Source organism: Apteryx rowi, unplaced genomic scaffold (genome assembly GCF_003343035.1).
Source record: "Apteryx rowi isolate R43461 unplaced genomic scaffold, aptRow1 scaffold_965, whole genome shotgun sequence".
Taxonomy (NCBI): Eukaryota; Metazoa; Chordata; class Aves; order Apterygiformes; family Apterygidae; genus Apteryx; species Apteryx rowi.
This window is the reverse complement of record NW_020451277.1, coordinates 196,417-209,845: the sequence shown is the minus strand read 5'-3', so window position 1 is coordinate 209,845 and position 13,429 is coordinate 196,417. Positions and strand designations below refer to the sequence as shown.

General features: G+C 35.7%; 1 protein-coding gene across 1 annotated transcript in view; it reads right to left on the bottom strand.

Annotated features, from left to right (window-relative positions):
- The window catches only part of LOC112960471 (V-type proton ATPase subunit S1-like), a gene marked incomplete at its 3' end in the record, with an annotated part of 30,469 nt that extends 17,040 nt beyond the window's left edge, over positions 1 to 13,429 (bottom strand). Inside the window, exons 1-4 of the mRNA XM_026054740.1 lie at positions 13,362 to 13,429; positions 8,458 to 8,584; positions 8,284 to 8,352; positions 132 to 325 (exon numbers count right to left, since the gene is read on the bottom strand). Of these exons, the coding sequence (XP_025910525.1) occupies positions 132 to 325; positions 8,284 to 8,352; positions 8,458 to 8,584; positions 13,362 to 13,429 (458 nt within the window). The remainder of the gene's footprint in view (positions 1 to 131; positions 326 to 8,283; positions 8,353 to 8,457; positions 8,585 to 13,361) is intronic.

The following is a 13,429-nucleotide window of genomic DNA, read 5'->3' as shown; positions in this document are numbered from 1 at the left end:
AAAAATAACATTACTGACCCTGTAAACTTCCATTTTGATATTTAAATTAACCTGAATATTACAGATATTTTCAAAAAGCTTTAAAAATCTTGCATATATTTGGGTCAGTTTTAATTATGACAGATTCTTACCTGATAAATGGTTGTAGCTGTACCACAAATAAGTTTGGTTTAGATGTATTCACTTCTAGCTGAGAGACATCAAGATTAGTTATGTTTGTTAACTTCCAATCCACTGACTCCTGAAGAAAGCCCAAAAGATAACGGGTAGCCTTGCAGTCAACAGCAGGCAAAACTAAAGATGAAGGAGAAGACTGAAGAATTTCCTGTAATAAATTTATGGACAGCTTATTTACTTCCTTAATAATTAAACACAAACCATTTTTTTTCTAAATGTTTAAATTAATATTTAAGGTGACAAACCACCATGGTAAACATTAAGCGAGTTCACACCAGCATAATGCTGACCACACACTGCTCCTGGAAAGGAGCAGTGAAGTGGCACCTGCTATGGCTCTTATTCATGCACTGTTTGGGGGCAAGCTTAAGGCACTAAGTGACATCAAATTCTTACTGCCCTTTCAACATGTGTAGTGGAAGAGGAGAGACAGCTGAAGTTCTCAAGCTTAGAAGGGAGAAGATGGAGAAGGTATTGGAGATGATGGAGAGAAAGAAATAACAGGTTATGAATAGCTTCCAGAAGCAAAGATTATCAAAAGGATCAATATAGGACAGCACAAGTTCCACCAGCTCAATGCTGTACAGAGTATAATAAATACCCTGTATATATCCTAGTGGTGCAGCTCACAGTACAGATAATTTGTAACTATTAATTAAAGAATGCTACCTGTTTTGGGATCTACAAAGCCTCCAGACACAGACTTAATGTATTTTATGTACTTTCTGTCTTTCCACTCAAAATACAAATTGTAAAATTCAGGCCGAACTGGTTCATATAATCAAGCATCAGGGTATCTATTACTTTATTTTTAATTCTCATATCTGACTTTCTGATGAAAATACTTGAGTGAAATGAATTTTAAAGCATTCTCATTCTATAAAAATTGAAGCCTGATTAATTGAAAAACATCTTTCCAAAGATTTTTCTTGATAAAATTCACTTGAAATACTCAGGGAAAGAAAATGCAAGATAGAGACTTGAGAATGATCAAAATTAATCCGCTCAAAATTTAATGTGAACATTTGCAGATATTTTTTGAGTCCCAGTTTACAATCTCTTAACTTCTCTTCTGCATTTCTACATTTCAGTCAAATTGTCACTTGATCTAACATCCAGATATCCAACGTGTTATAGACTCTCTCTCTCTCTCCAACTGGTGCAAGTGTTGTGGTGTTGCTAACACTCTTCTCCTCCTACTCCTTTTCCTTTTTGTATGTTCTGTGACTGCCTACCACTTTCTGACCTTTTCTGGTTCTTTCTAATCGCTCACATGTTTTCCTGCGGTTTATATTTTCTCTCAGGGCTGATTTCAAAAGGAGGGAAGGCTCTATAGATGCTCATAAGGGAGGATTATGTAGTAATGTCTGATTTTCCAGACTAATAGAAGATGTAACTGCAGAAATTAAAACAGAGCAGAAAACTCTGATCTGGTTCACAAGCTTCTGAGTAGTGTTTTTAGCACCTTCTGGAAGAAAAGGTTGATGCATTCCATTCTGGTTTTGCATAAATGAATTTAGAGCTAAAATCCTCAACAATAATTATTTTATTTTGTTTCAGAAATTTTAATCCCTGTCTCCCTAGCAGTAGCAAAATGGCAGTAGCCAGTTCTTCCAAGGATATATATTAGGCAGATTACTCATTTATTGTAGTATAAGAGATAAAATCATTACTGAGTAATATTCGAATTTGAATCTCTGCTCCTAACCAATCCTGCACTGCCATCTGTCTCAACCACTGGTATTCAACTGTTTTCCATTTGAAGGGCAGGCATACCTGGATATTTGTTCGCCTGCATCAGATAGCTATTTTGATCCCTTGCCTTTTGTTTGTGCCTTTTGACATCTGGTGACTGCACATTTGTCTTTAAAATACCTATATGATGCTTTAAATATTTTAGCATTTCAATTCAATTGCATGTTCAAAGCACTAGAATCCTGAAAAGAGGATGAAGAATGAACAGAACTGCTGAGAAACACCGGATTTTGCATTCTACTAAAGGGCTAAACATAAAGAAATAAAACCACACAGTATCTGGGAAAGGGAAAGGGAAAGGGAAAGGGAAAGGGAAAGGGAAAGGGAAAGGGAAAGAAATCCTCCTGTTGAGCTGATGGACTGACAGCAGAACTTCCTATATTACCAGTAGAATCCATAATATTTCAATGGACAAATTACTCCAGTTATGAATACATTTGCCTTTTTCAGATTCCCCGGAAGCACCTCTCCTGAGTGAAATTACAATAAAATTTATTCTTTGATTACATATAGCACTGTTTAGGTTTTTTTGAAGGTCAGTAAGAGATGACACTGCTCACATTTCTAGTTATTCTGAAGACAAGCAGCTGCATTATGATAAAGCTCTGTTTGGACTAATTTGCCCAGTTTTGGTTTCCATGTTGTGTTAACTAGAATTATATGGCACCTATGCAATTTGACACTGAAACAGAGTAAGTTTAGGTTTATTCAGAGTCTTTGTTAACGACTCATGAATCCACCCATAAAAGACCATGTAAGCATAGTCATTGTTCTAAATTAGTTTATGTTTGGCATCATAATTATCAGTCGGTTTTATAACAAAAAATATATATACATTAGTTGGGAAAAAGACTCCTGTTGGCTCTGGAACATACACGTGAAGTAGGCAGGTTATTCCATATAAAGGAGATCTTTTAAATCTTCATCTTTTACCTGCAAGAATGTCATTTAAAACATGGAAATATTGTATTTATTTTCCACAACATTGATCATTAGGTGTCATCTACAAAACGCAAAACTGTTCAAATTGACTTGGAAGCATATCTGTTTCAAGACACGATGATAGCTGCATAGAAATTATCACTGTTGCATTTTAACTTTCCAATCACTATTAATCTTATAGACTTATAAATTTTATCAATGATCCCTAGGTGTATGCATAAACATACATATTATCATTTTAATGGAAATTGGTCTGGTGTACTTTAGCAGATAAAATATATTTCGGCCACGGAAAGTATTGGTGAACAAGCCTCCATACCACTATACTCTATGGTGACAAATATGATGCCAGCTTTTTTTAAGGGTTCCAGAGAGATCTGAGGAACCATAGACAAGTAAACCTGAAGCTCCAGAATGGGAGAAACTATTCTGAAGAATAAAGTACTGAATGTAACAATAAGGTAGACTTATACTGGGAAAGGGCTGATACAGCTTTTGGAAAAGGAAGTTCAACCTCACAATTTTGCTGGAATTCTCCGAAGGAGTAAATGGGAATGTGTACCAGGGTGCTCTAGCTGATACAGAGTACTTGGGTTCACAAAAGGCATTCACAGAGACTTTTAGCAAAGATTCTTAAGGAAATTAAGCTGCTTTAGCGTGAGAGATGAGATCTTCACAAAGATAAATAAGTAGGTAAAAGGATAGCAAAGAATGGGTAGAAATAAGTATCAGTTATCAAAACAGAGAAAGGTCATCAGTGGAATCTCACAGAGATGTGCACTGGGGTCTGTTCTGTTCAATATGTTCATAAATAACCTGGAAAAAGGGCATAAATACTGAACTGATGAAGTCTGCTGATTTCACTGAATTATTTGAGACAGTAAAGACAAGGGCTGACTGAAGAATTGCAGAAGCACCTTTTGGTCCAACCTCTTGGGAGATAAAGTAACTAATGAGATTTAATGTAAATTGACTGGGTGAAAAACAACAGTAATTTTATGTACACAGCAGTGGACTCAGAACTGAGGGTTACTCTTCAGGAATGAAATTTTAAAAGGCAGCAACAGCTCTTTGAAAGTGCCGGTTCAGTGGCTGGTAGTGGTCAAAGCTGAAAATCAAATGCTAGGAGTTTTTTGGAAAAGATTAGAAAACAAAACAGAAAACACCATTACGTCACTGAATGAATCTATGGTGCACTAATATCTTGACTAGTATGCAGTTCTCCATCCCCCTATTCCTCAAAAATAATACAATAAAACTAAAAGAGTTACAAAGAAGAGCAACAAAGACAATCAAAGCTATAGTAGGGCTTCTGTATCACAGGATATTTAATAGGACTCTTCAGCCTAGAAAAAATGACCACTGAGTGAGGATATGATGGAAATATAAAACCATGAATGGCACAGAGAAGGAGAGGAGGGAAAGACCAGTCACTGTATTTTCTAATACTAGATGCAGGAGGTATCAAAACAACCCAGAAGATGAAAGGTTTAGAACAAACATAAACAGGAAATTCTTCACACAACATGTAGTTCAGCCGTGAAATAGGTTCAAAAAGTGAGTGGACAGATTCATGGAAGAAAATCTATTGGGGGTTATTAAATGCAAAGACACTATCATCACCTTTGTCTCATGATATCCTTGAGCTGCAATTCATTGGAAGCTGGATATTTATGTGTTTACCATGTTCTGGTATTCTTCCTTGAGCACCCACTAAAGGCCACTGTTAAAGGCAGGAGCTTCAATGTGCATTTGGTTTGACCTAGTATGGCTGTCCTTCAGTTCTTACTTTTGTATCACTCTTAATATCATCGTAGTTGTTACTTACTTCCTTAAGTTTGCTGCTTTACTAGCCAAAGATATTTTACAAAAAGGCACCAAACTTCATATTGGATTCATACATAAATATGCTGATATATACTCTTATATTTATTGGGGGGGTTATCAGGATAGATGCAGAGGCCTTGAATATTTTCTCCTGTGATTTTTTTTTTCATGTAGCATTTCAGAAAAACACAAACGCCTTTGTTCACTAGGCCCTGTTTGCCACAGATTACTGGCAGAAAGGAATGTACATCTTTGCCTTATCCACCAATCTGAATTAGACTAGCTGAGTCATACAAATACACTGGCAGGAGTAAATTCTGTCAGACAGAAAGATGTTTTCTACTAGACAGGTGAAACTTCTTAAACCACTTCAGCAAACTTCACAGGAGTCATCTCTCAGGATTACCCAATAGTAGGTTTCCTGACTGAGTTTATAACGAGAAAAGAAGAATCAAAGGAAAGCGCTGCACTATTTGAGTTTTATTATAACTACAGATATCATTAAAATGAAAAAAAAACCCAAAAAAACAGGATATAGAAAATTACCTAAGTTATCAAAATATGTGCTCTTAGATGGACAGACAAAATGAGTAGCCTAAACAATGTACAGTTCTAATGTGGAAACAGCAATATCATCATGTTTTTATCAGTAGAACATACTCCTGTTAAGCAGCTTCCTATCAGAATCAGATTATACAATACTGTTTAGCCAGCTGATTAAGAAATAAACATGGTTTACTACCAATATGATGAAGTGATTGACGATTTTTCACATCATATCTAGTCCTGGTATGGCAAATTCAATTATGCAGGTTATCATACAATATCTATGCATCTCTAATGTCTAGAATAGTAGATGGGCAGAACCATACCACACGGGACTAGCAAAAAGTTCTGACTTACAGTAATAATTATGTACCAGCACAGTTAGCAACTAGTTGGAGTGCATTACCATACACTGCAGTTTTAAGGAAATGAGCCTTAGCTGGGGAAAAAGAAAGCTAATATTAAAGAACAGTAGTTTGTAGGATAGGTGACTGCTTGACAGAAAAAATCCCCAAATGCTAATCTCTGTGTTTTATTATTTAATTAAAAAGTTCTTTGAATATTTAAGGTAAATGATCTACCTATAAGATCTCTTTTTTTAAATAACTGGAAATAGAATTCTTTTATTACATACACAACCATTGATCCCAAAAGCTCAAAACAGCTGCTAATGTAGCTGAACAAATCTAATATCTGCAAATGTCTCTGTGGTTTACAAGCCTATAACTCTTTAGCAAATAACACTTTCTTCTTGTAGTACACATGCTGTTACATGCACATATACATAGTAAATGAGATCTTCAGTTTAAGTCTGTGAATAAATTTGCATTGCTGAAGTTCAAAAGGAGGCTACTTTAGTGATGTGGAACATCTATTATATTTTAATGAATCACTTGTATAATAAAGAGTGTGAAGGTATAAAAATTTGTGATTACGAAACATCAAAGATTTTAATTTTCCCAGTGAGAAAATTCAGACCTGACCTTCACTCTGTCCTGTATTCTGTGAATATTACTATAGAGTCTTTCACACCATGATTAAGAAGGGATTTCTTTCACAAAGTGACTGAACTGGAATGAAATTGATGTGAGAGCAACTGAGCAAATTTCTGTGGCCTCTGTTACACTGAAGATGAAACTGGATGAATAGAAAGATCCCTTCTGGCACTAAAAGCTATGAGTCTATGCATATAGATATTGTCAAAATTCTCCTTATGTGCACCTAAATGAAAAAGAAATATTTAGTTTATACATCCCATTCCCTTTCATCTATGTTACAGCACCTCACCCCCACAAAATTATGCTAGAAAAGTATTAAGATTGCCAAATCCAATACATCAAAACTAGGAAGTGCTGCAGTTAAGGTTACCAATTTCTCAAAAGAAACTTTCAGTTTTGAAGAAACTGTAATCAGAAAAGGGTTTTCAGCTCCAGGACAGAGTAGGAGCAGAGGCAAGAACAGAAAGCAAATAAACTTCCTGTTACTGACATTTACTCAGTTTGTTGAAAACCTGGGTTCAAATCTTTGCTCTGCCAGACACAGACCACGGACTTAGTTAAATGTGATTCTTTATCTGAAGACCTCCTTACTAGCTCTCCAGAGGACTCCAATTCATTCAGTATACCACTCCAAATTTTTAGACCCATCAGTCCCTGGACTCACTTCTAGTCTTCGGCTATAAGCTCTACAGTGCTGATGGAGTCCCAGTTACAAGGCAAAAGATGTAGTTTTAAATACTTTAATATTTCTCCTCTTAAGCATACAGGGGACTACTTAAATAAGACCACTATATCACCAGGGGCTTGCAGCAGTCATGTATACATTTCATACAGCTTCTGAATTATAAAATCAGACCAGCTTTGCAGTCATGGAAGCAGGAAGAAAATTTGCTCCAGACGCAACCTTGCACAGATTTTAAATCCAAAGGAGAAAGGGCATACCCGAGAAGTATCAATATATCTGTCTGTGGATGCAACCACTGATCCTTACAGTATATAAGAACATTACTCACATTCTTTCCTCAAAGCAAGCTGTTTACATACTCTGGATTGTTGCTTTTGTTCCAGCATCAGTGTTAAAGATGGCAGTGTTAAAGATGGTTCAGATGGCAACAAGATGAAGCGTTCTCCAGTATTAGTGATACAAGGAAGATGTGAGGTTCTTAGAGTATAGGTGCAAAGACAGGTAATATGTGGATATTTATGTATTTAATTATACATACAGCTTGCTGCGTGGTGCTTAGAAATTTACATTTCCTCGTGTGCTCTGGTGTTAGCTATGTTACTAATAGTTCTGGTCATCCAGCGCTATCTACAGGACTGCATTTATGACTTCCCTGTGTGAACACTTCTTTTCCTCAACAGTTCAGTAAATTGTCACATCAGTATAAGCAGAGATGCTGTGCACAAAATCTATAAACCTCTTCAATGAGGAAGACAAGAACAGAAGTTGAAGTTGCTCGGTGGCTCAGGAGGACTCAGTCTTAATTTCTGTGTCCGCAGTTTATTTCAAATTACTGAAGTAGCATAACTTTTTTTCATGTAGACTAAAGCAATCCAGTATGTAGGCACATGTTAACTATATTCAAATATGAAACTGTTAGCTGTCTGCATGGGTTAAGACAGCTTCACTTTGCATGAAAATAAAATGGGTTTTCAATTTTGAAAATCCAGAATAAACAATTGACTCCTGTAACTACTTTTCTTACTGTGGCTTCAAAACAGTATTTCCGGTTGCCGACATGGGAGTTTGTATTCTTTTTTACAATATAAAATTGCAGCTTATAAAAAAATTTGTCAGTTAAGAAGAATTCTGAGAACTTGATTTTCAGAATTAAAATAGCTACAAACGATATTTTTGCAAACTCATTTGATTTACTTTAATCCATCTGCTTAAACCAAATAATCTCAATAAATAAGTTAAACAGGAAAATTGTTGCAATTCAGTTTTATTCTGCCAGTTATTGTCTCTTTGCATCTTACATCACTTTTAATTTGAAATACTTCATATAAAGAAATAAAAGAGAAAAATGCTTGCCTGAACATTTTGAAATGGCTTCTTGTTACCATAGGGTTCACTGTAATACGTGAAATCATCTACGCTTAGCTGAAAAACAAAGAGATTAGATTGGTGAGAAAGAACCATGTCATCTCATTTACATACAGATTTGCACTCAACATTGGTAAGATAAAAGGAATTAATGTTACATACCGTATCTTGAACAAACAAGATTAGGTTTTTGGAATTCTGGTTAAAGACAGGTTGCAAGAGTACAGCCAGCTCCTGTGTTGAGACAATGTGTCCCTCATGCAAAGTAGTGTCTGGATGCCACTGTGATCTACAAAGAAAATTATTTTTCCTGTAAAACTTGCTGCCAATGATGATACCTCTTCTTTCATTCAACTATACAGAAGAAGACAGTGATATCAACTTTAGATTAAGATCAGGTTTACAGTTCAGTTTACTTTCATTCAAAAGGGGCATATGTATGCCAAGTATGTTAGACTTATCCTCTCCACTACAGAACCATCATCCTCAGCCATGGGGGGGCTTATATTGATGAGGATCTCTGCTAATGTATATGCTTTCCTTCTGGCTAAAAAGAAGCTTAAAGCTCAGCTGCTCTCTTTTCCCTGCAGGAGCCAGATGATGCAGTGAAGAAGAAAGGAAGGACAGCTAAGCTTGTTCTTGCTTCTCTCTTTCCCCTAACTGCTCTGGCATTATAACAAATCTAGGCATACAGATTATTGCAAAGTTGGGATAATAAAATACCTTCTCTGAACTGTGTTTTTTATAGGTATTTGGGCAGTTCTGGGTATTTGGTATTTGGACAGTTATTTCTGATGGAAGCAAAGATTTCAAGATTTCTTGTATCTGGACCTATGGGAAGAACAGCCTGTTAGTTAAGGACTTTTATATCTTTCAGCTTGTGATCTTACATACTTGTTTTGTAGCTGGCTTCTGGAATCCCTCTTACAAGTTATTTTTTCAGTTTTCTCTTTCAGTCACCATATGAATACCATATAAGAAATAATATTTTCTCCTGCACAGCAGAAGTAAACAGGGACCTTTAAACACCATTCCTAGACATTAAGTTCACATGTCACCACTGGTAGCAGCAGTAGAATGAAAACTGGTGACTACATGACAAAAAATTTAAAAAGCTACACAAGCACTACAGCACAATATATATCCATGGAAGTCCAGCAGAGTTATAGCTAAAATAATTCTCTGCTTTTGCTGTATCACTTCTATGTTCCATCTCTTTCTAGTGATTTTTCAGGAAACTTCGTATAGCTTTAGGAAACACTGCAACTATACTATTTGGTATTAGCACCTCAGAACATTTATAATCTGGATTTTCCATAAAAGATCTCCCAAAATAAGCGGAAAATAAATGAAGGTAGTGTTATATGATATATTCTTAGTGACTGTAAGCAAAAAGTATTCCTAAAACAGACACGTGAGGGGGCAATTACAAAGGCTAATTTTAATCAGAGGCCCCTCTCTAGTCTGTGGTAAGAAAGAGAGATTCCTCTGAATATTGATTCAAAATAGATAAATCAAGTTCCTGCTCTGAATCACATGCAAGAGGAGCAAAGAAATCAAAGGATATTAGCTTAAGGCTTATTTAAGTTGAAGGCTAACTTTTCCAGGCTAAAGTTACTTTGGAGAATGCTCCGATATACTAGTGTTCCTTTGTAAAAAGTGGGATATTACAGCCTATTGATTTATTCCCACCTTGTCTTTCTCCTGAGTTCAATGGAGAAAGGTTGTCGTTTGGTGGAAAATGCTATTTGTTCTCAAATTACAGATCTACATTTTTATTTCTAGAGGAGTTATTTCATTTATTGATGTCACTGTAAGGATTTATATCACACTTCCTTTATGCTTTGCACACTGTGCATGTCTGTCGATTACAGGTTTCCTCTATATCTGATACCTAACATTATCTTGAAATAACATGATTTCAGCACAATAACACATAAAATAGAGATTTCAAAGTGCTAAGTTCTTCTAATAAAGCTCTTCTGAGATACCACTTTACAAACACTGGCTAGTTTTAAAAAAAAGGGCACAATTTATTATCTCTCAACTATTATATGCCATATCCTACTAATTAATCTGGGCCAGGGGGATGGACTAGACTGATGAACTTCAGCTTCTTTTGATCTATGAAGTGTAAGTTTTACACTGGTGGACATACTCCCACAAAGTGAATAGAAATCTGTTGATAATTACTGAGTTTATTTAGTCACCCTTCCTAAAACTCTTAATATTAATTTTCAGATTTTATAAGCCCGGAGATCACACACTGAAAACCTTGCATCATTGTCAAAGTACCAAGTGTAAAGCATGGAGTAAAGGGTTACGCAAACAGAAGTTACTGTTACTGTTTTTTTATTTTATAAAATAACATAATTCTCCTTGCCAGTTACTTCACTGGCTTTCACCAGAGCTAATTTCTCCCTCACAAAACTATAACTTTTAAAAATACAAAGGTCATGGTAGAAGGAACACTCCTTTCTGAAAAAAAGTTCTAGTTATGCAAACATGAAACTGGTTTTATCAGTCCACAGTCCTGATTTTCTTGCTCTACTTTTGTAGAAACCTGAACAATCTGCAGTAGAGCAAGTTGTAAACTGCACTCTGGCAGAAAGTTTGTGTTTATGACTACCCTGGATTAACTGATAAGACTTTGCTTATGTTAACAACAGGTGTAATATTTATATAACCTAGGAACTAGGACAAAGGAAACATGATCTTTTCTCAGACTCTTAGAATCACTTCTATCCTAAAAAACAACTCTCTCCCACATTTACTTGCTTTTAAATACAGAGGTTTAGAAGTCTTTTAGTTTTCCATGTTATTTAAAGGTGAACACATTAAGCATTTTGAATGTAGAAGAAGCCCTTGGTGTTGAAACATTTGTTTATTTCTTTCGGTAGAAAAAAAAAAAAAGTCAGCTAACCTAACTTTGTCAAAATGGTAACATTTGCAGGTTCCTATATGTTGTGGCTCCCCATGGACCAGAGATTCATTTTCTGAAAATGCTTAAGAGATGAGAAGACCTATGTCAAAGGTGGTATTAATTACCGATAGGGAAGGAATACAATTTCCAGAATACATTTGAAAGAAACACATTTTAAATCATGCACATCTGTTTTCAGATGCAGTTTCTCCATGACCCTCAAGATTAAAGCATGACATATGAAAGATCATAAAAGTACCATGCTTCTCTGGATGGCACTTTACATGGAGAAGGATTTACTGAAGAGTTTATTCAGTCTAACTCTTAATGTTCCTAATATTTCTGAATCCTTCTATTCCTGTCTTAAAATTACTGCATTAAGGAGCAACTGCAAATACAAACAAGATCTCAAAAAGATCAAAAAGCATCAAGATTTAGTTCTCAGACTTCAATTTTAATAATCTTCCTTAAAGACAAAAGATTTATATGGTGATAAATTAGTTTAGTCTAATTCTTTTCTTAATGAGAGACAAATAATTCATAATGTCTTGAACATGCTGCAGAATGAATTAAAAGTCTCAAGAAAGGTATACTGAATCCAGCATGACTGCCTGAAAGGACAATTATCTCCCAAGAAACCACTGGTTTGATTTCTTTTTCACTTTACAGAAGAGCAGATCATAAGTAACATTCTGGGAATTAATAAAGCAATAAAGGTACAAACGAATCAAGCCTCATGAACCCAGACCTGACAAGAGTTGATGATGACCAGAGGAGTTTGGAAGCAGAACACACAACTAGTCATGTGAACAAGGAGACCTGGCAGGAATCCTCATCATTGCAGGCTCTTCTATTTATTCATAGAGCAAAAGTGAGGGATGACTTATGCTGCAAGGCTATTCATGGTACAGGAAAGCATTTTATGCTTATGAAGTCACCTGGCTGGATTATGACAAATTCCAAATACTGTTGATGTTAGGACTATTTATACTACAGAAATGAACAAATACCCAGCTGAGATCAGGCATCCTGTTGAACTAAGTATGATACATATGTACTTCCAGAGGGTATGAGATAAACTCTCCACTAGAGGTTTTACAATTTAGATAAACCAGGTTAAGAATATGGAGGCAAAAATAAGGGGGAGAGATTCAAGTGGTTTACACAAGGCAAAGGACACATAGCAAGCCTAAGGTACAGCAGGTCTATTGCTACCTTCTCGTCCAGAGCATGATCCTCATTTTGCCTTTAGCCCTTCCAATCAGTTCTGTGACCCTGTAAGTCTTTTAGGAATCTTTCCTTTCAAGTCTCTGACATAGATTTACCCTAGTAAAAAATTGGGCAAAACTGGCTACACAAAATCTGCAGAAATGGCTTTGTGAGCAAGCACTTCATAGTCTGCTTACATTTTTATATCTCCAGTATCCCACCTGGAGATTCTGCTTTGCCCAAGCTGCTGTATTTCTGGAAATCCCAAATAATTTTATAAAATCCTTACATTTTACCTGAATAAAACTTCCAGCTGGAAAAAGAGTCTGTTTGCTGAAACCAGCCTTGCTCTTTAAAGACAGGTTCAAAGTCCTATTTCATAAGCACACTCTGGTTCTATGTACCCTGATTTTCAAGTATATCTTCGGATCTGTTAAAACTCTGCAACCCCTCAGTCATTTCTAACAACTGATGCTATTCACACAGCAATGTATTCTGTTAAAAAATTCCCTAATTTAAAAAGAATATTAAAGTGAAAAATCAGAATTCTGGAGTTAGGAAGTGAAAGGATTAAAGTTGCCCACACCATTTTCGGTCAGCTCCAGGTTTTTTTACCTTATGTTATAGCATTTAAATTATGACATTACTAATGGTGGTGGAGTTCAAGGTTGCCTAAGGGTGAATAAAGTGTATCTACTTCAGATTTGAGGAATATAGGTTTTATTTACTTCTCACTGCCCAGCTTAGAACACCAAAATTATAAATAAAAATGGGTAAATTCAACAGTTAGGTTGTGTTGCCCAGAAATGAGAGATGAGCTTATCAATTTTTTATTTACCACAACTGATTATATACAATATATTTTATGTACACACACACATACACACACACAGAGCAGTTTTAAACAGAGATACTCTTTTACCAGATTTCTTACCTCCAAGTTGACCAAAGCAACATAGGTGCATGCTCCACTGACAGAGTCACTTTGAACAGCACAGTCAT